The sequence below is a fragment of the Penicillium soppii genome, assembly GCF_028829465.1.
Source record: "Penicillium soppii strain IBT 18220 chromosome Unknown utg000007l, whole genome shotgun sequence".
NCBI lineage: Eukaryota > Fungi > Ascomycota > Eurotiomycetes > Eurotiales > Aspergillaceae > Penicillium > Penicillium soppii.
In genome coordinates this window covers 536068-560447 of record NW_026643237.1, presented here as the reverse complement: position 1 = coordinate 560447, position 24380 = coordinate 536068, and the positions used below count along the sequence as shown (strand labels likewise).

At 49.1% G+C, this 24380-nt stretch overlaps 8 protein-coding genes across 8 annotated transcripts; 4 read left to right on the top strand and 4 right to left on the bottom strand.

Moving 5' to 3' along the window:
- Positions 1 to 336: 336 nt before the first annotated feature.
- Positions 337 to 801, top strand: N7529_009467 (uncharacterized protein; the record flags this gene model as incomplete). The annotated part of the gene is made up of 1 exon (XM_057244994.1): positions 337 to 801. The coding sequence occupies one exon, from the start codon at positions 337 to 339 to the stop codon at positions 799 to 801; it is 465 nt and encodes a 154-aa protein (XP_057093257.1).
- A 201-nt stretch (positions 802 to 1002) lies between these two features.
- Positions 1003 to 1362, top strand: N7529_009466 (SDR family NAD(P)-dependent oxidoreductase; the record flags this gene model as incomplete). Its single annotated transcript, XM_057244993.1, has 1 exon — positions 1003 to 1362. The coding sequence occupies one exon, from the start codon at positions 1003 to 1005 to the stop codon at positions 1360 to 1362; it is 360 nt and encodes a 119-aa protein (XP_057093256.1).
- A 407-nt stretch (positions 1363 to 1769) lies between these two features.
- N7529_009465 (uncharacterized protein) lies at positions 1770 to 2048 on the top strand (the record flags this gene model as incomplete). Its single annotated transcript, XM_057244992.1, has 1 exon — positions 1770 to 2048. One exon carries the CDS (start codon positions 1770 to 1772, stop codon positions 2046 to 2048), a length of 279 nt encoding a protein of 92 aa, XP_057093255.1.
- A 63-nt stretch (positions 2049 to 2111) lies between these two features.
- N7529_009464 (uncharacterized protein) lies at positions 2112 to 2610 on the top strand (the record flags this gene model as incomplete). The annotated part of the gene is made up of 2 exons (XM_057244991.1): positions 2112 to 2445; positions 2510 to 2610. The coding sequence occupies 2 exons, from the start codon at positions 2112 to 2114 to the stop codon at positions 2608 to 2610; spliced, it is 435 nt and encodes a 144-aa protein (XP_057093254.1).
- A 3903-nt stretch (positions 2611 to 6513) lies between these two features.
- N7529_009463 (uncharacterized protein) lies at positions 6514 to 7623 on the bottom strand (the record flags this gene model as incomplete). Its single annotated transcript, XM_057244990.1, has 2 exons — positions 6514 to 7380; positions 7444 to 7623. 2 exons carry the CDS (start codon positions 7621 to 7623, stop codon positions 6514 to 6516), a joined length of 1047 nt encoding a protein of 348 aa, XP_057093253.1.
- A 479-nt stretch (positions 7624 to 8102) lies between these two features.
- Positions 8103 to 8896, bottom strand: N7529_009462 (O-methyltransferase; the record flags this gene model as incomplete). The annotated part of the gene is made up of 2 exons (XM_057244989.1): positions 8103 to 8314; positions 8377 to 8896. 2 exons carry the CDS (start codon positions 8894 to 8896, stop codon positions 8103 to 8105), a joined length of 732 nt encoding a protein of 243 aa, XP_057093252.1.
- A 947-nt stretch (positions 8897 to 9843) lies between these two features.
- Positions 9844 to 22178, bottom strand: N7529_009461 (uncharacterized protein; the record flags this gene model as incomplete). Its single annotated transcript, XM_057244988.1, has 2 exons — positions 9844 to 17061; positions 17118 to 22178. 2 exons carry the CDS (start codon positions 22176 to 22178, stop codon positions 9844 to 9846), a joined length of 12279 nt encoding a protein of 4092 aa, XP_057093251.1.
- Positions 22179 to 23743: 1565 nt separating this feature from the next.
- N7529_009460 (uncharacterized protein) lies at positions 23744 to 23968 on the bottom strand (the record flags this gene model as incomplete). The annotated part of the gene is made up of 1 exon (XM_057244987.1): positions 23744 to 23968. The coding sequence occupies one exon, from the start codon at positions 23966 to 23968 to the stop codon at positions 23744 to 23746; it is 225 nt and encodes a 74-aa protein (XP_057093250.1).
- Positions 23969 to 24380: the final 412 nt, after the last annotated feature.

Below are 24380 nucleotides of genomic sequence, written 5' to 3'. Positions count from 1 at the left end.
CGCTCTACCGATTGAGCTAGCCCGGCCTGGGCTGTTGAAGGGGCATGCAAACTGATGGTACATAAGAATGGCAAACACCCAGAGCATAATGCCACGCTTTGTAAGGAGAACATTGAGAGAACGTCTTCACGTTTTTCTGGAATTGGGAAACAAAAATGAAATGTAGATGGATTTATAGCTATTATATCTCAACTCTTTCCAGGGTTGTTTAAGCATAACAGGGCTACAATCTGAAGACCATTTATTCACGTCAGGTACCGAGAATATATATATGTCCTCAATTTGGAGAGTGATCTGACATTGAGCAGGGGCAACACCCACAGAGGCGGTTCACGCATGGATGCCGACCATGTCTCTGTGAGTGATGGTATTCTCACTCTGACGGCCGAGCCTGTCTCAGGTGAGCCCTCGCCCATCCATTACCTCCCGGGGGCGATCCACGCCAAGTCAACCTTCGCAGTTGAGGAAGGTGGCAGATTAGACCTCAACGCCGAGTTCATGGCGCCTGTATCCAAGGGGACGTGGCCAGAATTATGGCTGAACGCGGCGAGCGGATGGCTTCCGGAGATTGACATTGCCGAGTGGAAAGGCTCTGGTAAGGTCTCGTTCAACACGTTCAATACATCAAGCGAGGTCACCGCGCTGGACCTCGACTATTCAGATCCGAGGGACTGGCATTCCGTCAAGGCCGATCTCCGTGATGAGAATGGGTCGGACGTTAGCGTCAAGTTGTACCTTGATGGAGAGCTAGTAACGACACAGTATGTGAGGGGCTATGTTGGCCAGCGACTGCGACTGTAGGTTATTACGGTGGCGACTTGGCTGAGTTATATCTGGCTGACTGACCATGCAGAATTATCAATTATCAAACAGAGGGCTCTTCTGGTTCTCCTGGGCCTTCAACAAGTTTGTATTCTTGTTCGATTGCGAAGGTGGATATACTTCTCTGCCCTTTACTCTGGAGTAGATTTTAATTGCTTTTAAGAGGAAGCTGTCCCGTACATGAAATCGGGCAGCACCATCATCTTCATCTCTACCGACCTTGCAGACTCTGCTTCGGCGCCTCCAGAGCTTCTACTTTACGTGTCCACGAAATCTGCGTTGAACCAGATGACACGAATAATGGCCAAGGAACTTGCCACGCAGGGCATTCGGGTCAATGCTATTTCTCCTGGAGCAACGGGGACCGAGCTCTTTAACAAGACCAATAGTGTCGACACCATACAAAAGATTGCCAGTGGGAACCCCTTCAATCGAACTGCGGACCCAGATGAGATCGCCGAAGCGGTAAGTCTGCTGTGGAAGAATGAAAGCAGGTGGATTACTGGGCAGGTGGTGAAGGTGGATGGCGGTTCGGCATGATAGCCCCGCCCCTAATTGTCAGACTTAAGCCATTTGAGTCACTTAGTGAAAAATCAACAATGTTAGACTGCGTATTATCGCTAGAGAAAAAAGGTGAACCCACGGTCGCGCGGAATCTGCTTTTTGTTTGATGAACATTTCGATTATATCCTCGGAACTACCGGGACAGAATTAAGCAACTGGCTCCGGACTCCGGCCTCCAGAAAGGGAACGGGGTGGTAAACACAACGCTTAATTGACTTGAGGACGATTTTGGCTAATATCATGAGACCAGGACAGAAGTAAGCAACCCGGAGCAGCTCCGGGCTCCGGATTCCAGAAAGGGAACGGGATGATGGGTATGGCACGGCCGTTGCCGATGCCTACAACGGTCAATTCTAAGTTTGCGGGGGATTATAAAAGGCATCATGCTCACGGTTAATGAATCAACAATCGCCCATACAACCGGACTGAATATCAACTATCTTAAGCTGGCCTTGTTGCACTATTTCAGAATTTACTCAACGATGAAAGCTACTATTCTTATTCTCACCTTTCTGTCTGTCTTGGGGGCTCTTGCAAACCCCCTCGACAAGAGAGCAGACCGCGGGTCTGAGACTGTCTCCGGTATTGGCTCGCGCAAGCAATCCATTCTGAATGCTGGCGGTAATACTCTGGACCTTGCTATCGCCATGCTTGAAACGTAAACACCTATTTCCCTCGGAGGCTTGCACTTTTAGATACAAACTACTAACGGGCACAGTAAAACAATGACGATCGATTATACCTACGGTGACGGAAAGACTCAAGACGCAGCCAATTTTGGTCTTTTCAAGCAGAACTGGGGAATGCTTCGAGTGTGTGCAACCCGATACGGACTGGCGGGCCAACCGGAGAGCTCATGGAATAATGGAGCTCTACTCAAGTATGTCTTCGTTATTTTGTATCAACAAGACGAATCCACTAACGGGCCTAGTAACAACGTCTACGCAGATGTTGCCTCTCGCTGGGACTGCCAGGAATATTATGGGGTAGACAAATGGTTCGCGGGGCACCGTAATGGTGCAAGTGGGCTTGCAAATCCTAACACAGCCGATATCAACAGTATGCTTATTCCCATTCCAGTGGTTATTATTGCCATATAGGAAATCTAACACGTCATATATAGATTATAAGAATGCCGTGTATTGGATCCAGGAGCAGATTGACAGCAACTCAGCTTACAAATCCGATGATACCAGGTTTTGGGTGGATGTTACTCCTATCTAGACAGTGGCTGTTTACTGCTGCTGTTGAGTCCGTAGCTAGTGATGAGCTTTTTGTTAAAGAGGGAAGCCGGGGAGGCTCCGAGGTTGTGGGATGGGAGTTGATTATGTCCCCCGGAGAGCTTGTCATACGAAGGGGAATGTTGAAGCAAGATGAAATCGGGAAGACATCTAGGACGAATGAATTTATTGGAACTTTGCTTCTGCCTGATGAACAATTTTCTTTTCGCGGTGAAACGTCATCGGCTAGTACACGACGACCGAATGCAGAAAATTCATCTCTTATTGATAGCTGCATCAATGCTATTCCAATTATGCGTTGGATCACCGTCAACTGTTAATTATATGTCGAATACCATAAGTGGAATACATAGTTGAAGGGTATTTTACCTTGAAACTCATATAACCACCAATTGGCGAGTCCCACACGAAAGTGCATAGTCTACTCAGTCAAATTGTCCGTTGAAATTCTCGTTCTTGTCATTCTAGTCATTCTAGCTAGTTATATACCACTAAATTGTACTCTATATCCTCATACCACAGATTCCTGTCATAATATCTTAGTCGAGTGTTTCAATGCAATTCACATGGCTATGGGCTGACGTTCCTATCAGACTATATTCTGAGATTACTTCAGACTATGTGCTACGTATCAGTCATGAAACACCATCTAGAATGGACTGTATCGCTCACAAGGCGAAGGACCAGAGAAGGAGGGAAGAGACAAGCTCTCAGAACTATTCTACTCTATTAGAGAGCCGAGAAAGAAGATGACAGAGGCTAATTCTGTGCTGTGAGGTGAATTCGATAGTAATAGTGAATGATCAGAAGGGACGGCCACAAATTAGACCCTACGGATTATCGGGATACCTAGAACGTAGTGTCGAATACTAAATTTTATGTTTACACTTAATATTTGATCCGCTACCACCTTTTGTGTATTTCAGTCTCAGCCAAATCATTGGGAAATTTTCATTTAAAAAAACCGAAAACATACAACAGGATGTGTATGCGAGGATTCGCTGGTGGCCAGCCTCACCCAACTACTAACTCACCGGCGTGTGACTTAAGTGCGGCTGAGAGGCCAGGAATCCCTGTTTTCCACACCCTATGGTCGTATGTACCAGGTAATGTGTAAGAAAGGAAGATAAACTATCCGGAGTCGAAAAGGTGACGCTATCGATAATGTGAGAATGAAGGTGGGAGAACCGGGTGGCAATCCTCCGAGAAGCCCGCACAGGCCAGGAAGGAGATAACGCGGACTCTTCAAGGTGGGCCAACGATCCCCCGAAAGTCAATTTGAGAATTTATCTCGATAAACAACATTTGAAGTCAACAGTTCAGTCATATCACATTTACTGTACTCACCTACGCTGTAAGGATCAGTTGCAATTGGGTATCTCCAAACGCCGACACCGGAGAACAAGAGGTTGAAGTGAACCCGAGGCGGGAAGAACAGAAAGGTGGTGATGCATTTATTTCCGTTTCAAATATTGCTACATCGCAACCGACGTTGAAGCAGTGAATATCACTCGCTCTTACAGATCACCACCCATGCTTCTCCCCGGCGACGGTGCTAAAATCCTTCGACCGGAGTCATGTTCTTCTATCCCGTTCCGCATAATTATTTGGATGGAATAGCTACCTACTAATTCTACCCATTCCTAAAACTGCCATCCTTTCAGTCTTCTATTCATACACCAAGAGCGCGAAGACAATGGTGATATATCAAAAAAGAGGTATTTTCTCATTTCCAAGGGCTTAAGCGGCAGCTTCAACATCAATTTGCAGACTCCTTTCCCAGCCGTTCAAAATCTCTTCCTGATATACCTGCCGCCGCTTCTGAATCGGAAAGCACACGACGATCAGCCGCCCCGTCCCCAGAGGTGTCCCCCAACGAAGATGACGTGCCACAAAAAGGAGACAATAGGCATCTCGATCGATTTGCAATCACCACGAAATCGTCTTAAAGCAGACTCAAACTAAACTGATCTTCAATTTCAAAGCCCATAAGAAGGGTACCAGCTGGGCTAGTCGGTTTATGAAAGAACAAGAGCCTTCGGGTGGCCACTTTCGTGCGAAACATGCGACAGTTGCGAGAGGACGTAAGTGATGATACGTTATCCACGAGCACTAGCTTTCTTTATCGGTGAACTCCATGATTACCACTGGAGGTATTCAGTATCTGCAGCCCAACTAAAGCGGGTTGTCTTCTGGAGAAGATCCGAACAACTGATTTTCACAGCTCTGGCCAACCTAAGTGCATTCAGGAGTTTGCCGCTAGATTTGCCCTCTTGGACAGTCTATTCTGGGGGTTGAGGCCTCATTGGGACACATGGCCACATCAATGCTGTAAGACATGCTGCTTGGCCATGCATGTACTAAAAGAGCCGAATCATGAATTTCCGATTGAACCATGACATTTTTGGGACTAACAGCTTCCTTTTATAATGGTGATTCGATACTATAGACACTATGCACAATTCAATATCTAAGACAACAGGACCATATGATAGAATTGCTGTAACCTCCTCCCGTGTGGAATTTGGAAAGGATCATCTTCCTCATGTCTCACTTACGGTATACTCAGGATTCAACCCCTCCCCTCCGGCCCGTTTGTTCCGTGCGTATCTTTCTACACTAAACTGATATAGTTTCAGGTACAACAATAGTCTCGGAATTCTACCAACAGCCCAAAGGAGACGAACATACTCTCACAATTGAAAAGGGAAGTAACTAACAAGAAGAGTCAAAGATGGATTTATGGAAGACGTTTATCAGGCTATATATATAATTTATATGGCAAAAGGACAAGGCGTTAGATTAAATGGTATCATTTGGAATTGTTTTCTTTGGTTGGTAATGCATTGTAGATCTGCTCTTTAACGGCACATTGGTGGCACTCTGGCGGAGTCTCTTCGGAACTACACTAGTGTTTCAATCGGACTTCCGCCTGCTGTCAGCTCAAGTGGGAAATTCGACAGAATAAACAGAGGTCACAACGTGAAATTACCGGCTAGTCAACATTGCAGGTGATGTAGCCGGTATCCTAATAGGCTGTGTCGAATATTAAGCTGAATACATGGTGGAGACAAGGTATTATACCCAGAAGATATGACAACTGGTACCAGGCATACTGCACAAAAGTGTATAATACAGTATAAGAGAGTCATTGATATCTTTTTGGTCAGATTAGGTATAGGATCCAACGGAAAGGCGTTGCCTTAGCGTATAACCGAACTAGGGATGTAAATAGCAGAACTGAGAAAATGAATACGGGCATGTTGTCCAAATGATTTTGAGAATGGGTTCAGGACCCAGTCTGATGTTCCATCTTAAATGCATCAATTACTTGAATCTGACATTGAACAAAATCATCTATATAGATCGTGGTACTTTCTCACGCCATGGAGTTTGACTGATGCGCAGGTGGTAAGGCTTGTTTTGGCCTTTCTCTATGCCACTTCCATACTAAATTGACCAGTAGACAAAGAGCTATTTAAGTAAACATAAAGGATCGGGCAAATTGGCATCTATGGACAAAAACTCCATTTGCGCGCCGGGCGTCCGTCTTGATCACCAAAGACATGTATTCTACTTACTGTTTCTTAGAACCTCTCAGATCCTCAGCCGGAAAAGACAGTGATGCAGGGTATCAAAAATAAATTAATTCAAACTTAGTCTCATCCCATCGTCGAGGATATCAACGTTAATGTTAACAGCAGTCATCTAATGTCAAGTGAATTTGGACATCCCCGGTACTTCTCCGAAGCGCCAAATGCCATGTCCTGCGTCTTCAATACCCTTGCTAGTTCGCCAGCCAAAGCTGCAAACTTACGGATCTACTATGAAAAAATCATGTTTTTGACAAGCGCTGATATTGTAATGCAGGAGGAATCACGGATCATCATTCCGAATCGTCGAACTCCGTTAAGGCAAAACTTACCACAAGAGAAGAGATGAGAACGACCTCCAAACATATTTGAATAAAACACTTTTTGAGATGGAGTTCGATGAGCCACATATACCTGGATGTTCGAACAGGCTCGAGAAAACCAGTGAGTGCCCGAAGACCAGTTGATGGTTTCTTCTCTCCAACCAACTCTCCAATCTTCAAGCCACGTTCCTTGGTGGGGGAAGGAACGACTGTTTCTAGATCAACAGGCAAAAACGCCGCCTCTGCGAGAGTAAGTGTGATACATGTCGGGAGAAGCGCGATCAGTCGAAATGCAAGCATGATCACCACAGCCAAGACCTCTGCTGCGGCTCGCTTACTTGTGAGGGCCTCCTCCTGAGATATGAGCGCCATTGCCACGAAATCGTATAGATGGTTCATCAGAGCCTCCGTAAGACCGAACAGCAGAGCAGGTATAGCTAGCTGTTTCCACCGGCTCTGGTCAGGCGTTCTCCGCAGCAGAATTGGGACGCGCTTCGCTGAGACAGTAGCGCAAGTAAAGGCCAGATGGAATTCACAAAGAAGTGCCGAGGAACAGCCGAACGCTAGAGGTTTGATCAAGTCATATCGGAATATGAACGTTTCTAGTATTAACCCGACAAAGTTGTGTGTAAATAAATATGCTGAGCCAATCATCATTGCCCGGATGAAGGTGTATATGCCCTGTGTCTGGTAAATAAGTCGAAAGGCATCTTGGACACTTCGGAAAGTAGAGCGCTTTTTGATTATTCTCTCTTCTTTCTCTGTCATGGCCTTGTCTTGCTGGGAAGCCTCAAGAATCAACAGTGTCGACGCGACATGCCCGAGGATGTAGCGAAGCTAGTCTGGGGTTAGTTATTCCCAGTAGTAGGAGCAGGGAAACAAGAAAAAGTGAAACCATACCAGAAGGGGAAGAGTCATGTAGAGAGCTAACGGGACGATAAGACGTAGTGGCATGTCTACTCCTTCCAGATCCAGGTCTTCGTTGAAATCAAGGGGCCGGCCCAGTTTTCCACGTCCCCCGGGGCTGATTAAGATGTTGAGAATCCGGTTTGGGATCACGGTAAACAGTTGGTGGCTCATCTTGAAGTATCAGCTCCTTGAGCAATTCGTCAATGGCACAAGATCTGTGGAGCAGGCAGATGAGAAGATCATCCGAAGTTCACGAATGAGAATGAAGCTTGAATTTTTTCGAGAGAGTACAAGAGCGATAATCAGGTTAGGTTCATCGGATTTTTATGCATAGCTCTTTCTGTTTTGGCCCCCAAAATATCTGAGACATTTGCTACTATTCATTTGGTGGCTTCGAGCTTGTAGCTCTAGCGCCAAATATAGTAGGGGGCTGCCTGCTCCTAGTATGGTGCCTAGTTCCGAATTTAAGTATTTTATTCTTCTACACATTTTTTCTGATTTCAATCCGGGATGAATCTGCCAAAGTCCAATTCAGTGAATGCAAAATGGCTTTGGTTCATTGCTGGCACAAATAAGCCACTTTTTAAAGCAGCAGAATAGGCAAGATGTCGCGGCATTTTCCCAGCCAGCTATTACATATAGAGAACGGTCTACACGGACTGCGGCCTATAAACACTCATCTCAAACCCGTTGGTAAAAGGAAGCGTCATGTTCTGGAACCCATTCTCGGGCGCTCGTAAATAAGCTAATAGGTCTGCGTAGCCTTTCGCTCCAGAGATTGTATTATCAGTAAGCACGACAGCTCCTGGTCGAAGACTGGGTAGTACAGTCTTCAATGTTGGAAGAGATAGTGCCGACCAGACTATTATATCGATCAGTATGATGAGACATACAACCTCTAAATAGCGAGGGAAGGAAACTCACTGTCGAGAAGAAGAAGATCGACCTGTGGCAGCCCAACTTTCAAAGTTTCGAGAAGATCACCTTCTCTCAAATCAATCTGCTCTTCAACAGCAGGACCACACTGGGCCCAGTACTTTCGAGCAATTGCTGCCTTTTCCTTTTCCTTTTCTGTCGCAATGACAATCCCGGATTTACCAGTCGCAGCCTTCGTTTTGGCAATAGCAAGAGCGAGATAGATTGTGCTAACACCGAAGCTCGTGCCTGCCTCGACGATGTTCGTGGCACCCATGGCATTGATCAATTGGTAGGTGAATTGGCATTTGTCTTCATCTAACGCGATGAACTTGTCTAGCATGAGAAGATCGAATTTATCCTTAGGATCGCTGGTTGGCTGACGATCCTCGAGGTCGCCTAGGACATCCGAGGAAAAGACTTTCCCTGTTTTAGAGATGCTGGCTTCTTGTTCCAATGAAATTCGATGGAGCTTTGTGAGGAGCTCCAGTATGTTCGGTGCAGCTTGGATGGGAGATGGAGATGACATTGTGTGGATACTGAGCTCAGACCAATATTACCAAATCCAAAGTGAATTGTTGAATGGATATGAGGAGCAAACTGATCCTGGAAACAATTAAGTCACTTATTTCCTACAGTTCAAGGTAGACGGGAGTTCTGAGTAGAAGATGAGGGGCAACGTGGATACAACGACGAAGTCTTGGCAGTTTGGCGCAAAGCTCTTTTGGAGATCCAGTGATGAATAAATTACTCTTTCACATGGACTCATTGGGAGGATGAGGCAACTTTAGGGATAAGGGCATCATAGAGAAAATATCAGAAATTCCTAACTCAGATCCGCGGGATAATGTTTTGCACGACTGAACTATAAGTCTAAAAGTTCCTAAGTTCATCCTGATTCATTGTCCATCGACTTCAAATGGAATTTCCCTAAGCCTTAGGATCGACTAACCCTTGTCCAACCGCTGTTCACATGGGACTTTTCCCAATTTCCTAACCTTAGGCAAGGCTTCTAACGGAACAAAGCCGCCAATCATCATGCCAAGAACTCAATTCTATTTTCGCAAGCACTGTATGTGACTTTCCGTGGCCGCAAGTTTATTTTTCAAAAAGTATGAATGAGATCAAGTAAACCAAAACCAACAGCAAACAATACAACAGCGAGAATTCGCTGGTGGTCACTCACCCAACTACTAACTCACCGGTGTGTGGCTTATAACTAACTATACGGTTAATGGTTCGGTGGGTGCCGCCCGGGTGAGAAAGTGGTGAGCGCCGCTTTACGGTCGCGCGACCGTGGGTAAGAAGGGCAGGAAGTTACAGAAGCGACAGTCGAATTTCTACTAACGTATTCTCTTAGTATTGAAATTGTATGGACACTCGGAGATTTTATGAAAATCTTCCGTTTCAATTTTCATCTTGTTCTAGAACAGTAACATCTCACGCGGGGGTTCGTATCACAGACAGTGTGTAGATCTATTCTAACCCAATGCAAACGCCCTCCAAAAGCTCCACGATCGAATCCATGGCATACCCGGGACCGGCAATCAGCCTGACCTGTAGCGTGCCCTCCTCACCGGGAATCGCGAAGATCTCTAGGAAATCAGCTGCGAAAGGGATGGTCCACATTTCCTTGTGCCCAAGTCCCCCGATAGCCCCTGGTAGATCAGCCATGGGATGCTCCTCAACATTCTGAAACTGGACCCAACAGCCGAAGTCGGTCGTGTCGCGTGGCCAGTGGGTGGCGCAGTGCTGCACAATCTCCGATAGGCCAGTACCCTCGTGCGCTAGACTCTCCGTGTACTGTCTTTGAATTGTGGCGAGTCGTTCAGTGGTGCTCTGCCCGGCTGTGAACTGGATTCGCACTGGCACGCGGTTCAGATATGGGCCAACAGCGTTCGCCACAGATGCAGGCACGCTGGCACGACCGGAGACGACCAGACCGAAGACAATATCTTCAAAGCCTGTCGAGCGACGGAGGGCAGTAGCGCAGGCCAGGCTGAAGAGAGATGCGGGTGTGATGCCTGATGGGGGTGTGGGCATGGGGATCGAACGGGTTATGACGGTAGGTGGGCCATCCGGGGTAGCGATGGATGGAATTCGGGTCATGGAGGAGCCTTGTAGAGTCTTCCGCCAGTAGGTGTAGCTGTCAGCCTTTCGCGAGTGTAAGTAGCCAACATAGTCTTTGAAGGGCTGGATATTCCGCGGGGCACCCCGGTAAATCTCAGCTAGCAGTTGAACGGTGTGGCCAAGGCTGATGGCGTCGTAGATGGCATGCGACATGCCGAAGACGAGCTTGGCCTGTCTGTCTCTTGCGCGAATGATCGTCAACTGCAGCAGCGGAGCTCCGAGCGAGACCGGAGAACGCATCTCTTCTCCTACTAGTTTGTCAAATGCAGCTTCAAGGCTGGGAACGTCTTCCATGAGGTTTACAACAGGCTCCCATGAATCAAAGACGAGTTGGTAGAATGATCCTTCCGAGTGGGCAAAGGCTGTTCGATAGATATCGCACTGAGACACCAAGGCCTTGCAACTTTGAATGAGACGGGGCTCATCGGAGATTTGCGCAAAGTCAATATAACTGTAAAACCAGGAGCGCCGCGGCGTATGCAGGTTATCTCGGAGGTAAGTAGACTGCATGTCTGTCGCTAACAGAACATCAACCAGCGTACCGTGACCAGCTTGCACCTGTGGCATCAATTTTTCCTTAATGAAGGTGCTCGGGTGTGGCACATCGACCAAAGCGAAAGGCACATGGGGGGTCTCGCCTTCGTAGACAGCCCCTCCGTCGTCCTGGAGAAGTTCAGCCAGCCGGTCTTTCGCAAGAATGTCCGCAACAGTAACTCTAAATCCGCTTTCACGCGCCATTCGAGCGAGTCTCATGGCGCTGATCGAGTCACCTCCCAGCTGGATGAAGTTGTTGTTCAGGCCAAATGTCTCTTCGTCACGAGCCAGCACCTGGGCAACAATCCCATGGAGCTTACGCTCATCTGGCGTTTCAGGAGCACGACGTGCGACCTGGAGCAACGACTCCTTTGGCATGGCAGATGCCAATTTGCGTAACTTCCCCCGATCGACCTTTCCAGATGTCGTCTTGGGAATGTGATCTACAACCACATAGCCTTGTGGAATCATATATCGGGCTAACTTGAGAGATAGACGGTCTCTCACGGATACCGCGAGTTCCTGTATGTAGGCCTGTGCCCGTGGAGTGTCAGGGATGATGGTCTTATCGGTGGGTAGGATGAAGGCGACTAGGACCGATTCCACTAACTGGGCCGGCTTGACAACATCAATGACCACCTCAGTGGCTGTCGCATCTTCAATTGAATTGCTTAGATGGTGCTCAATTTCTTCAATCTCCACTCGCTGACCACGGATCTTGATCTGAGTGTCCCTGCGCCCCATGAAACGGAGGCTGCCATCTTCATCATATCGAACTAGGTCTCCTGTCCGATACAGACGGCCTGGACGGCCAGGATAGCCAGGTCCACCTTTGGTGAGCCAGGTGGGGTTTCGGAAAAATGCCGCCTCAGTTTTCTCGGGCTCACCTAGATAGCCTTGACCGACTAAAGGTCCCTCGAGCCAAAGCTCGCCAATGTCATCCACCGCTGCTAGCGATTGCCCACGCTCAGGCTCAACGATCCAGGTCCGGACCCCGAGACCTTTGCCCATAACTATCTGATTGCGCTCGGGGTCAAGGATGTGAGAGATGACAATTGGGGTGCATTCTGAGGGCCCGTACGAGTGGAAGATTCGAGCACGATCCTTCCAGTAGTTGATCTCCTCTCGCGGGAGGTTCTCGCCCCCGAAGTTGACGACTTTCAAATCGGACCCGTGGAGCAATTTGCCCACCGTTGGTGTCATGACGCTGGTATTGGCCCGACGACGAGCGATGGCCTCTTTAGGCTCATTTTGAATCTCATACTGAGAGGGAACACAAAGACAGCCGCCAGCGCAGAGGGTAAAGAGCACGTTCAACCAGGAGACGTCGAACGAATACGAGACAAAGTCATAGGTACGCGAATGAGGGCCAAACTCCATCACCGCTTGGCCATACTTCAGCGCGCTGGTGATATTCGAGTGGCTGATGATCGCCCCCTTAGGAGTGCCAGTCGAGCCCGAAGTAAAGACCACATAGAGCCATGTATCCGGATCCACTGCTGGAAGTAGATCGGGTATGTGTTGTAATTTATACAAGTGAGCGTCACTAACAACGATGATCCGTGCCTCTGAGGGTGCCATCTGTCGTGCTTTAGCTTCCTGTTCCGATGAAGCGAGGATAATTTGAGGTTGGACCAAGTCTATCACCGTCTGCAGACGGCCCACAGGCAACGTGATATCTAGTCCTACCGAAGTGCCATTTGCCTTCATAACGGCGAGTTGGCACACCGAAGTCCACTTCGACTTCTCGAAAAACAAGGGCACAATGCGTTGACCGGTTTGCGGGAGGCCCGCGCGCAGCAATTCGTGAGCAATGGAGGTGGAAAACTTTTCCACCTGGCCGTAGGTAAATTCGCCATCCCAGGAACAAACTGCTGGGGCTTCAGGCTGACTTGCGGCGACCTGACTGAAAATTGCGTGAACGGTTTGGCTGGATCTTTCGAGGACGGTGTTGTTCCAGCTCCAGATCTTTTTCTCATCCTCTAAACTACTTGTATTCAGCAAAAAGAGAGGCTGATCCCGGACCTGACCCGAGCAAAGTTGTCGCAAAATACCCTCGAAACGAGCTGCCAGGCGACGGAATTGAGTTGGAGACACGACATTGGAGTCATAGTCGGCGCGCAAGAGCACGCTATTTGGTGCTAGCACGAACTCCAAACAGATAGCATAGAGCTTTAATGGGTCAATCTTCTCCCTGGCTGACACTAGTTTGGGCTCAAACAAGGTCTCTGCTATGACATCCTTGCCTCCAGGTTGAATAATCATTAGGGATTGGAACTGGCATCCCAAGTTGCAATCCTCATTGATCCGCTGAATGTTCTGCAGGCCAAATTGCTCGTATGGCATCATATTGGCTGCCTGCAGCTGTACCTGCTGCAGTAACTCACGCACCGGCTTGGAACGATCAATGGCAATCCGCAAGGGCACTGTAGCGAACGTAGGTCCCGTGATCTTCTCAATACCGGGTATATTGGCTTGTCTGCCAAAGACAGTTGTTCCAAACGAGGCATCAGGGGAATTCATGATGGTGGCGAGTAAAATAGCCCAAGCTAGTCGGATCATGGTTCCTGCAGTGTAGTCACCATCCCAGGCGACGTCCCTAATAACAAGCTGTAGGGTTTGGTCGCATTTCGGCTTGTAGGTGGGAGAAGGAAGGATAGGAAATGCCTGGGCATTGAAATCACTGAACTGGTCCTTCCAGAACTCTTGTGCCTCAGCTTTATTGGCATTCTGTATATGCTTCACAAAGGCCTGGAAGAGAGGGGGTCCCTGGACGGTTTCTGATTGGTAGCTCTGCGCAAGGGACTCGAAGATCAGCGGAAGAGACCATCCGTCATACAGAGCATGATGGATACTCCAGGTAAAGCCGGACGCGTCAATCTGGTAGGAAAGTAGAGGCGTACCGAGGCCAAAGCTTTGCGCGGTTTGCCCTGCTTCGATCTCACCCTGTTTGTAGCAGATTACCACTTGGACAAGGCCCTGCTGCCCAAAATCAACAATTCTGGTTCGGAGAATCGGGTTCGCCTGAATAACCCTCTGCCATGCGGCTTCCAAGCGGACTATGTCGACATCCTTTCTCAACGCCAGGGTTTCTGTCAGGACATTATTTCCGGGATGTGAGACACTTTGTGCCATCAGTCCGGCCTGCAATGGTGTACAAGGGAAAATGTCTTCCACTTCCGTGATCTCAACATTGCAAAGGGATGCGGCCTGATCCTTGGCTTCATCGCGGGAAATATGCCCGCCGAGGAGCGAGAACGCCTCAATAGGGACATTCTGAGGCTGTACCATTGGACTCTGCGCTTCGACTAACTTTGCAAGAGCGCTCAACTTGGGCTGCTGGATGACATCGGCGACACTGAGGGTTATATTTTGTTGTCTCGCTGCATTGACCAACCGCATCACGCCCAGTGAATCGCCACCAATTCGGAGAAAGCTGTCTTCGGCTGAGATTATATCCGCATCAATATGGAGAACCTCTGCCCACAGGACCTGAAGCAGCTTCTCGGATGCACTATTCGGCATGCGATGAGCGGACACACGTAAGGCATCTCGTGCCACCAGCTGCTCAAGCGTCATCTTTGTGTAGATCATTCGCAGAGATTGGCGGTGAATCTTCCCAGTCGCTGTCATTGGGAACGTGTCGACGGGAACGTAAACAGTGGGAATCATGTATTCAGGTACAAGTCGGGCAAGGTGCTCGTTCACGCCCATCAGCTTCTGCCAAGCATCCTCTTCCTCGGTCTGCATGAACGCGACAAGGACTGGATTATTGCTCCTGTGGGGTTTAAAGACATCCACCACAACCTGGGCCTTCAGGTCGCCCGCTAGAAGTGCTCTCTGAATGCTGTGCTCGATCTCGCCCAATTCTGTCCGTTGACCGCGGATCTTGACTTGGGAGTCGATCCGACTGACGAAAATCAACGCGCCGTCAGCATCATAACGAGCCAGATCACCTGTGCGGTAGAACCGACAAACTGGGCCTTGGGCCTGTGTCCAACGGGGCCTTTCAACGAAAGACGCAGCGGTCCTGATCTCATCTCCAAGATAGCCTCTAGCCACCTGGGGCCCTTCCAGCCAGAGCTCACCCACTGATCCGAGGGGAGCCAGTCGGTTCGAGCCATCCGTTCTGACGATCCAGGTTGTGACCCCAATTCCCTTGCCAATGGTGTTGGGGGTTCTTCCTCGGACGACACGCAGCAAGCAGGCCTTGATGGTGCATTCTCCAGGGCCGTAGCCATTAATTAACCTCTTGTTGTCGATCCAGTCCACAAAATCCGCCTCGTCCCACGCCTCCCCACCCATGATGATTTGTTCCAAGTCAGGTAATTCTTTGGGGTCGAGATGGCGTAGAACCGTAGGGGTTGCATTGATAAGAGTAGCCCGAGTGTCTCGAATAGAGTCAGACAGGGCGTTTTTCCTCTGAAACTCAGATGGGATACATAAGCAACAGCCCGAGGTGAGGGAGTGCAGGAGATTGGACCAGCTGACATCGAACGCATATGAGGCAAAGTCATAGACGCGTTGGCCGGCTATGAAGCCCAGGGATTGTTGCTGGTGCCTGATTGAGGATGTAAAGCAAGAGTGCGTGATCATCGCCCCCTTGGGGAGTCCTGTACTCCCAGATGTGAAGGAAATATAGGCGAGGTTTGACGGCTGAACGTCGCGGGGTAGAGAAAGCCCTGTTTCGGGGTCTGGAAGGAGGTCCATTTGCGCTTGATCGACGACAAACAGTTGCGTCCCTGAAAATTCGGTCGCTCTCTCATAGCTGGAAGGAGAGGTGAGAACGATATTTGCACTGACACGGCTGACAATGCCACATGCTCGTTCAATAGCCTCGTTGCAGTCGATCATGACGCCAGTCCCGCCAGCTTTTAAGACCGCTACGGCCGACACTGGCACCCACATGGATTTTTCTGAGTAAATCGGCACGACGACTTCAGTTTTGACCCCGAGCTGCACTAGCCGGTGGGCCAAACGAGTTGACAGACGATCTATTTGTCGGTACGTGAGGTTTCCGTCCCAGGAGGAAATGGCTGGGGCGTCGGGCATAGTCTCTGCTCGACGCGAGATCAGATCATGAACTAGATCTTGAGCATTCGGCCATAATTTTTGGTTCCAACTGGCGATATGGTCAAGATCGCCTTTGCTGACAGTTTCAATCTCAGCGACCGTTGTGAACGTAGTGGCGGAGGAGCAAATTTGGCGTATCACCGTTTCCAATTGTGGGAAAAGACGATGAACTTGCTCAGTACTGATACTGCGCTGGTCAAAGTTCGCAACCAGATGAGCCCCGGACGCCAAGGCATGTATTTGCAGGGAAAGTGCTCGACCGGAATCTGGCAGCACGGTAGGGCCTGGTTCGTTGTCGATGGACAAGATCGTCTGGAAGTCGCATGCTAGTGCTAAATCATCACCGAGGTCGCGCAGCCGATATTGACTAAGTTTTGGCAAGGCCTGGTAAGTCTTGATAGTCGACTGCACCACATCCAGATATGAGGAAACTGGCTGATCAAGGGCCACAGGAATCTGCATGGGCAAGATGGCACCGGTTTTAGTTCCATATTCAGAGCCCAGCGGGCCAGTTCCGATTAGAGCGTCAGATGAACCTCGATAGGACGCTTGTAGAAGAGCCCAGGATGCGAGGACCTGCGTGTTTGTCTGATAGTCATCCCGCCATGACAGGCTCTCGATCGTATAAGATACGGAGGCGGCGACATGTGATTTGTGAGCCGGGTAGGGCAAGGCGGGGAAATGGCTACCAGCATCAAGGTCCGTAAAGCGCGATTTCCATTCCTCGAGCGCGGAAGCTTCATCAGTGCCAATGATATGGTAGACGTAAGCATCATAGAGCGAGTCGCAGTGCTTGATCTCTGACTGCCGGCGTGTGATTGAGCAGAGGAACTCAATAGCACCCTCTAAATAAGCTCGGACTTCCTCGACGTTGGCTGAGCATATATAGCTAGTTCGATATTGGATCTTGACCTCGGTATCATCATTGTTGAGAGTGGCAGCCAATATCATGTCGTACTGTAGATCGTTAGATGGAGAATCACGCATATTTATTGTAGCCATAATGAACTTACCTCATGCGGATCCACCTCAGAGATCTCCACCAGCCTCATGCTACCATCCACGGGTCTAGAGTCCAATCGAGCCTCACGAACTGTAATATTTGTGTTGAAAAGACGATTGGTGGAAATTTCATGTTGAATCTCAGCCAACGAGACGTGTTGATTTCCCAGATGTTCGATGTTGTACTCATTGATCGTGGATATAATTTCAGGCAAAGGCTGTTCCAAGTCCACGCGTGCAATTAGCATATTGAGTAGGGGCCCAACAATTTCCTCTAAGCCATCAATAGGGGTATCGCGGCCAGACGAAAGGTACCCAAAACAGACTTGCCGCATTCCTGTCAGATATGACAGAACTAGGGACCAAGCAAGGTGCAAGAATGCGGAGCGAGTAAGACCCATCTCACGGGAAGTCTTCGCAATCGGGGCTGTCACAGCAGTAGGTAGGGTGAGCCACCCATAGAGACCGGTTGGGTCCGACTTTCCCCTAACGGATGCTCTGTCTTGTGATATATTACAAGGCTTCACGCCAGTAAGATACTTTTTCCAGTACAACAATCGATCTTTGGCCAGTGTTCGCTGAATGTGCTCCACATAGTTGCGGAATGGCGTCCGCAATGACAGAACTTGCCCAGAGTAAGCCTGCTCAAGATCCCTCACGATTACAGGCAATGACAGGGCATCCATGAGCGCGTGGGTTATCTCAAGGCGACATGCGACTTCGCCCTGCTGGTCAGAACATATTGTGACTAAACACTCGGGTTGCGAATGTGAGGCCTGGAAACTCTGCATCTGGCCTAGGTGCTCGATCGCAGTCACCGAGTGTGGTGCTTGGCAGACTGAAACCTCATTTGGGTTATTCAATACCACCTGGATATATCTCCCGGTGTCAGGATGAGTGGCGAAGATAGTCGAGAATACAGGATGCACGCGAAAGACAGCCTTCCATGCTGCGGCCAGACGGGTGACCGAGACGGCTGTGCTTTCCGAGACTGCCTGCCAGATTGAGACGCTGTGATAAGAGGCTGTGCCAATATTGGAACTGATTAGGATGCCTTCCTGCATGGGCGTACAAGGGTAGATATCGTGCACGTCAGTCTCCTGGATTCCCGTATGCTCCGTCATCAGCGCCTTGAGCCCGGCATACGAGATATCCAAGAGCGGGAAATCAGCGAGCGTAAATCCTGCCGACCGATTCGCCAGGTCATATGCTACGCTGCTGAGAGACTTGGCATAGAGATCCATCCAACTAGTGACGGCGTCATGGTTTCGCATATGTCTGTGGGATCGTGTTCGGATTTCCAACTGTCCTTGCTGGACGACAAGATTGATGTCCACAAGCGAGGGTCGCTGGTAGTCCGGGCCATCGCCAGGAATGGAGAGGTTGCGGTCCATCCTGTCCTCAAGCTTGAAAATAGACCTGGCGTCCTCAAGCTGCTGAAAAGAGCCTCGATAATTGAAAAGCAGCTCAACAAGTTTGTGGGATTCAAATGCCACCTTTCCAGCCTCGCTATAGAACCGAGAGGCAAAATAAGGCCTACCTTTCCCGGGGACCTTCTTTCGAATGTCTTTGGCGAATTTGATCATATCAATGATCGAGTCAGCTGGTGTTCCGCCAAGATCGAGAGGAAGGAAGGTAGTGAACCATCCGATGACTTCAGATAGGTCTAAATCTTCCATTCCGTCCACAGGCTCGCGACCATGGCCTTCGATGAAGACTGGAGGCGGACTGCGATCAGGGAATGTCTGAGCAAAGGAAAAGATGAGCGAACCGAGGAGGATGTCTAGTATCTCGGTACGGAAACAGTCATTGCTGGCTCCTAGCAGAAGCGAAGTTGCTTGGGAGTTGACCACAGAGAGATGTCCAACCGAATCTCGATAGAATACTTCCCCTGGAGTCACCCCCCAGTATTCGAAGTTTGCCGGATGGACGTCGAAAGGCAGAACGGTGGCTGGGTGGAGCAACTTGCCGTCTTCGAGCTGTACGCGGCACCATGTTTGGAAAGAGAGAGAAGGTGGAGGCAGAGAAGTGGTCCCCGATAGTGACTGACTCAATTCATGCCATACGACACGCCAGGAAACAAGATCCATCACCGCATGGTGCGCGCTCATTAGCAGCGATTGTGGCTCAGTATCATCCTCGAAGACATCCACGGCAAAGACAGGTCCATCAATCAGGTCAATGGAGGCCTGGCGCTCGTCAACCACCTGTTGCATGCTTTTTCGATCGACAAATTTATGCACTGTGAGAAGGAATGAGCTGGGCCCTGCTGGCGCAACAAACTGTTCCCAGGTCGGTGCATCCGTTCGTTTGCGGAAGCGGGCACGCAGCACACTATGGCGAGTTGTGAGGCTCAGTAACGCGGAGGCCAGTTCTTGATACGTTGTCTGCCTTGCTAGCTTAACTATGTAACTGAGGGTGTAGTGATTGATACCCTGAGGGTTGTCCCCAAAGAAAATTTCTTGAATCGGTGTCAACGGCCATGGCTTGCTTTCATCTTCCTGTACAAGGTTCACAGGTTTTTTCGCGTGCGCAACCCCGCACACCTGGGCAATTTTTCGGATGGTCTGAAGCTTAAGCATGTCGGTGACTTTGATGGCAAGATTTTGCGAGCGGCCACGCGAAGCAACTTGCATGGCAGTGATTGAGTCCCCCCCAAGACGGGTAAAGGCTGAGTCGAGGCTGATCTTGCTGGCGGGTAGGTTCAATACCTCACTCCAGATTCTGCGAATGCCCGTTTCTAGTTTTGACCCCGCCTCTGCCCCTTCAGTCGCAGATTCGTCGCCCAGCTGCTGCCAATACAATTTGGCGCCTTGGATTCGAAGCTGTCGACGATCAACCTTGCCGGTGGGTGTCATAGGTACTTGTTCCACCGGGAGAAAGGCTGATGGGATCATATACGGGGGAACTCGCCCGCTTAGTCGTTCTTCGATGCCCTCTATAGATTGTCGAAGAATGATATTGGCCTCTGTGGGCGATGCACCCGAGCTCGCCAGCAGAAACAGAAAGGCGACGAGCGTAGCCACCTTGCTGCCTTCCGGCTGGATGATCTCTGCAATGATCTGCACTTTCTTCTCCTGAGCCTCGTCTGTCAACGCTTGCTCGAGGTGATGCTCGATTTCGCCCAGTTCCACTCGCTGTCCATGAATCTTGACCTGAGAGTCCTTGCGGCCGACAAACTCCAGAGATCCATCCGTTCGGTAACGAACCAGATCACCTGTTCGATACAGGCGTCCTTTTCTTCCAGTATGGCCCTTGATACCCGCAATACTAGGACATCCGCGGGCAAGCCATGATGCACCAAACGCGAAGCTCGCTGCGGTCTTCACTGGGTCATTCAAATAGCCTTGTCCGACAATTGGGCCTTCTACCCAGAGCTCTCCCACTGCTCCGATAGGGACCAGGTCTGATCCGTCTAATTTGACAATCCAGGTGCAAGCACCTACCCCCGTACCGATAGTAGGCTCGTCTTCGTCCTCGGGATCCGTGGTCACGGCGGTGCTCACGGTTGAACATTCAGCCGGACCATACGCGTTGATGACGGTGGCTTGAGATGACATCTCTTTCACAATTGCGGGTTTGAGGGGCTCGCCTCCGAAGTGGAAGGTCCGCAGGCTGCTGGGTAGCTCCGACGCTGGGAACCATGCCACTGAAGGTGTTAGAACGGCATAATTAGGCTGGTACTTCCGCAGAGCGCCAGCAAGATCTCCCTTTCGCTCTTCATCTGAGGGTATGCAGAGACAGCCCCCAATGGTTAAAGCGTGGATCATATTACACCAGGCCGCATCGAAGGCATATGAGGCAAAGTCAAAGACGCGGTCGAATTCTCGGAAGTCGAGACGCTCCTGCTGGAGAGCCACTGCGCTAGCATAATTGGCATGACTGATAATCGCGCCTTTGGGGGTGCCTGTGCTACCGGAGGTAAACACAACATACAGCCAGGCCGAGGGGTCGACGATAGGCAGAGACTCCTGCGTGGCGCTCAACCATGAATGGCTCAAATCATGATTCAGGGTGAAATTCGGGCATCCCAGCCCGAGGTTTTGCGCCTGATCGGTACATCCGGGTGAGGTAATGATAGCGGATGGCTGCACCAGCTCAGCGATCGCCTGCTGGCGCTTCAAGGGAAGTGACGCATCGAGAATGGTGGAGGCGCACCCACACTTCATGATAGCAATCTGAGCTACTGGAACCCAAAGCGACTTCTCAATGAAGACTAGTATAATGTTTCCCGGCTGGATACCTTGCCGAATAATCGTGAGGGCCAGACGAGTGGAGAGATCATCCAGTTCGCGATAATTTAGCGTACCGTCATGAGCTTCGAGCGCCAGAATTTCTGGATGCTGCTGTGCTCTCGCCATAAATGCTTTGTGAATGCAGATATTATCGACACTTTGAGGAGCTTGGGCATTCCAAGTCCAGATCCTGTCAAGATCATAAACTGAAACAACCTTGAAATCAGATACAGGTGTCTCAATACTTCCAGGCATACAAATAGCACGAATAACATTCTCATATTGACTCCCAAGATACAGCAAAAGAGCCTTATCTGAACAGTTGCCGAGATCCACTGTCTTGACACATATTTTGTCTTGTTGAACATGGCACTCGAGCGTAATGTGTCTCAAGCTAGGTTGTTCACGGGCAATCGATATAATAAACAGCTCCCCCTGAAAGGCTGTTGTGTGGGATGTACTCGGAAGGTAGCCAGCCAACTGCGCTTCAACCTTGCGGATCAAGTCGCCTACACGCAAGCTCCATTGGAAGGGCTCATTCAAAGAGCCCACTATATTGCCTGATTCAGGGGACATCATCCTATACTCACCCGCAACTCTGTGTGAGGCGAGAAGCACCGCCCAGGATGCACACACCTTGGCAATTGCTGTGGTTCCATTGCCGAGGTCTGGGATGAATTGATCGAAAACAGTGTGTTTTTCCTCGTATTTGTAGGACGTGGGGGTAGAAAAATTGCGAGAGGGCACAGAGAGGTTGGAATGAGCACGGGGTAGCACAGTGTCATTCTTCCTAGATAGGCCACCAGCGGTGGCGACGTTATGTAAAAGGGTTTTCATCGTTATACAAAAAGGCAGTAGTCGAGCTCAATACTCGTTGATGCGCCTGCAGCAAGTCACCTTTATATTGTGGGGGTGGCATCGCGACTGAAAAGATGATATTGCATGTCACCATACTATCTACCATAAGCCTAAAACATACATACGGTCCTCCGTTTCTCCCGTGTCACTAGCAGGTAAGATCAAGTCTTTCATGCTACGCGCATAAGAGAGGCAGAGCAATCGGAAACCCCGAGGTGAAAGTCTAGTCCTAGCACGTGGATTCCTTCACAAACTATGCCATCTCTAGGATAGGCTAGATAGTTACAGTATAAGAAGAGTATGCAAGGCTTCTAAACTAGTTCAGTGGAATATCCTGAAGGGGCCACTATGCCAAGCTTGTAGGATCTAGCAGTGGTTTGAAAGACATGGATACAGCTAGAGACTAGGGGCACCGAAAAGACGGGATGAACCCCATCGCATGAATTGGTCTATGAGAGCAAATCCCTCATTTGCCTGTAATATATCGCAATGTGGGGGCAAATTTTGCCACACTCTACAATCTAACGGTAAGCGCTTTGAATAAGTTTACCTGCTCGCACCCTGTATCGATTCAATTGCTTAATTCTACTGGGTTGGCACGTTCACTTATTAATCCCACCGAACTAAATACTTCAAATCCCATCCCTCGTAATTGAAGATCCTTCCTCTTCCTTGCTTAAAGTCCCTGACTGCTCACTTGCTAGGCTCCCTTCGTTGGCGATCTGGTAGCTTCGGAGCAGAAGTGCCTTACAGCGCAAGCGCGAAGGAGTGGGCAGCTGTTAGGTACTCAATGTAACCTATCGGTTAATCTAACCTGTACCTGTATATTTCGTAGCACCATTTCCCTAATTTCGTCATTTAGGTCTCATTTTGTGGATGGATGACAGACGGTATCCCGGGCGATCGGCGGACGGATTGATATATACTATTACTTGGTAGTAATTGGTCACCAATCACAATTTTGGCAGAGTTTCAGATCGTACAAATCATTACCCACATGCATCTAATAAGCTTCCGGACTGGCTTCCCCGCGTATTGAGTTCTAGTGCCAATTTGGGGGCTAAATGAGCAAGTAGACTAAAGTCTGACAGGCATGCGCGCATATTATTTAGCTCTCATTATCATCAAGCCAAATGAAGTTAGATATTTTCTACCCGGATAATATCAGTTTGCAAATCTTCAACACCGGATACTGTGAGGATGTCTCAGTAATAGCCCCGATACTCGGGGTCTGGCCACGTGTTTCAAATCAATCAATTTTGTGAGCGCTAAGACGACGCTGCCCTCTGACAAAATGTGTTTTTGCCTGTAATTTTGAATTACCGAAGAACTGCGGCATTGTAACCTCAAGTTGCGTTGACGTTTACTGCACCCAGGACTATTGACAGAGAAGCCGTATCTATCAACTATGAAATACCGATGATTAATTGATATGGCGCAACGGAATCAAGTAGTAGAAAAGTGCTATTCAGATAAAATAACTATTGGTGTTGATTCTTGTAGGAGAAACGAAAATCAAAATTGAGAGGTCATCACAGCAAGTGTCAATGAGTGCATGGTCTAATATCTCCTCCATCGCCCCCGCTGCCATCCTCCCAATATTCTTTCGACTTGTCCGGAAGCTGGTCATACGTATCATTCTCTTTTGCCTTGGTCTCAATTGCCAAAGCAGCCTTCCATGGCTGTTCTCGTGCGTCAGACTGCTTTGCGAGCTCAAGCGCTCGAGCCCAGAGGCTGGTTTCACCGTTCTGGTCCAAACTGCGGTCCATGACGAGATGGAATCAATGGAGTATGATGAAGCTCTCTATAGGGAATTAGCTGGGTTCAACGAGAGAGCTGTCTAGACTTCTCACCTTGATTGGCACCAGAGGATCTGAAATGTTCCCACTAAGTCTCGAGTCCGGGTTGGAGGCGGTTAGAATACAGAATAACCGAGCTACTATTTTGCTTGCGCTATACAGATATATATATATATATATATATATGACTTTATATTTTTGTGCATTTTCCCCTTTTGTCGAAGTGTTGTTCCTTTCAAGTTCTGTTTCACATGGCGTAGTATCGGCTAATGACGGCCATCAAGCGTATCAACCATACGGTATCGCCAAGTGTCTAGTTTGGAAGCAAAAGAAGAGAGATAGTGAGTGGAGACTTCAAGAGTAATATCAGAGCCGGAGTCCG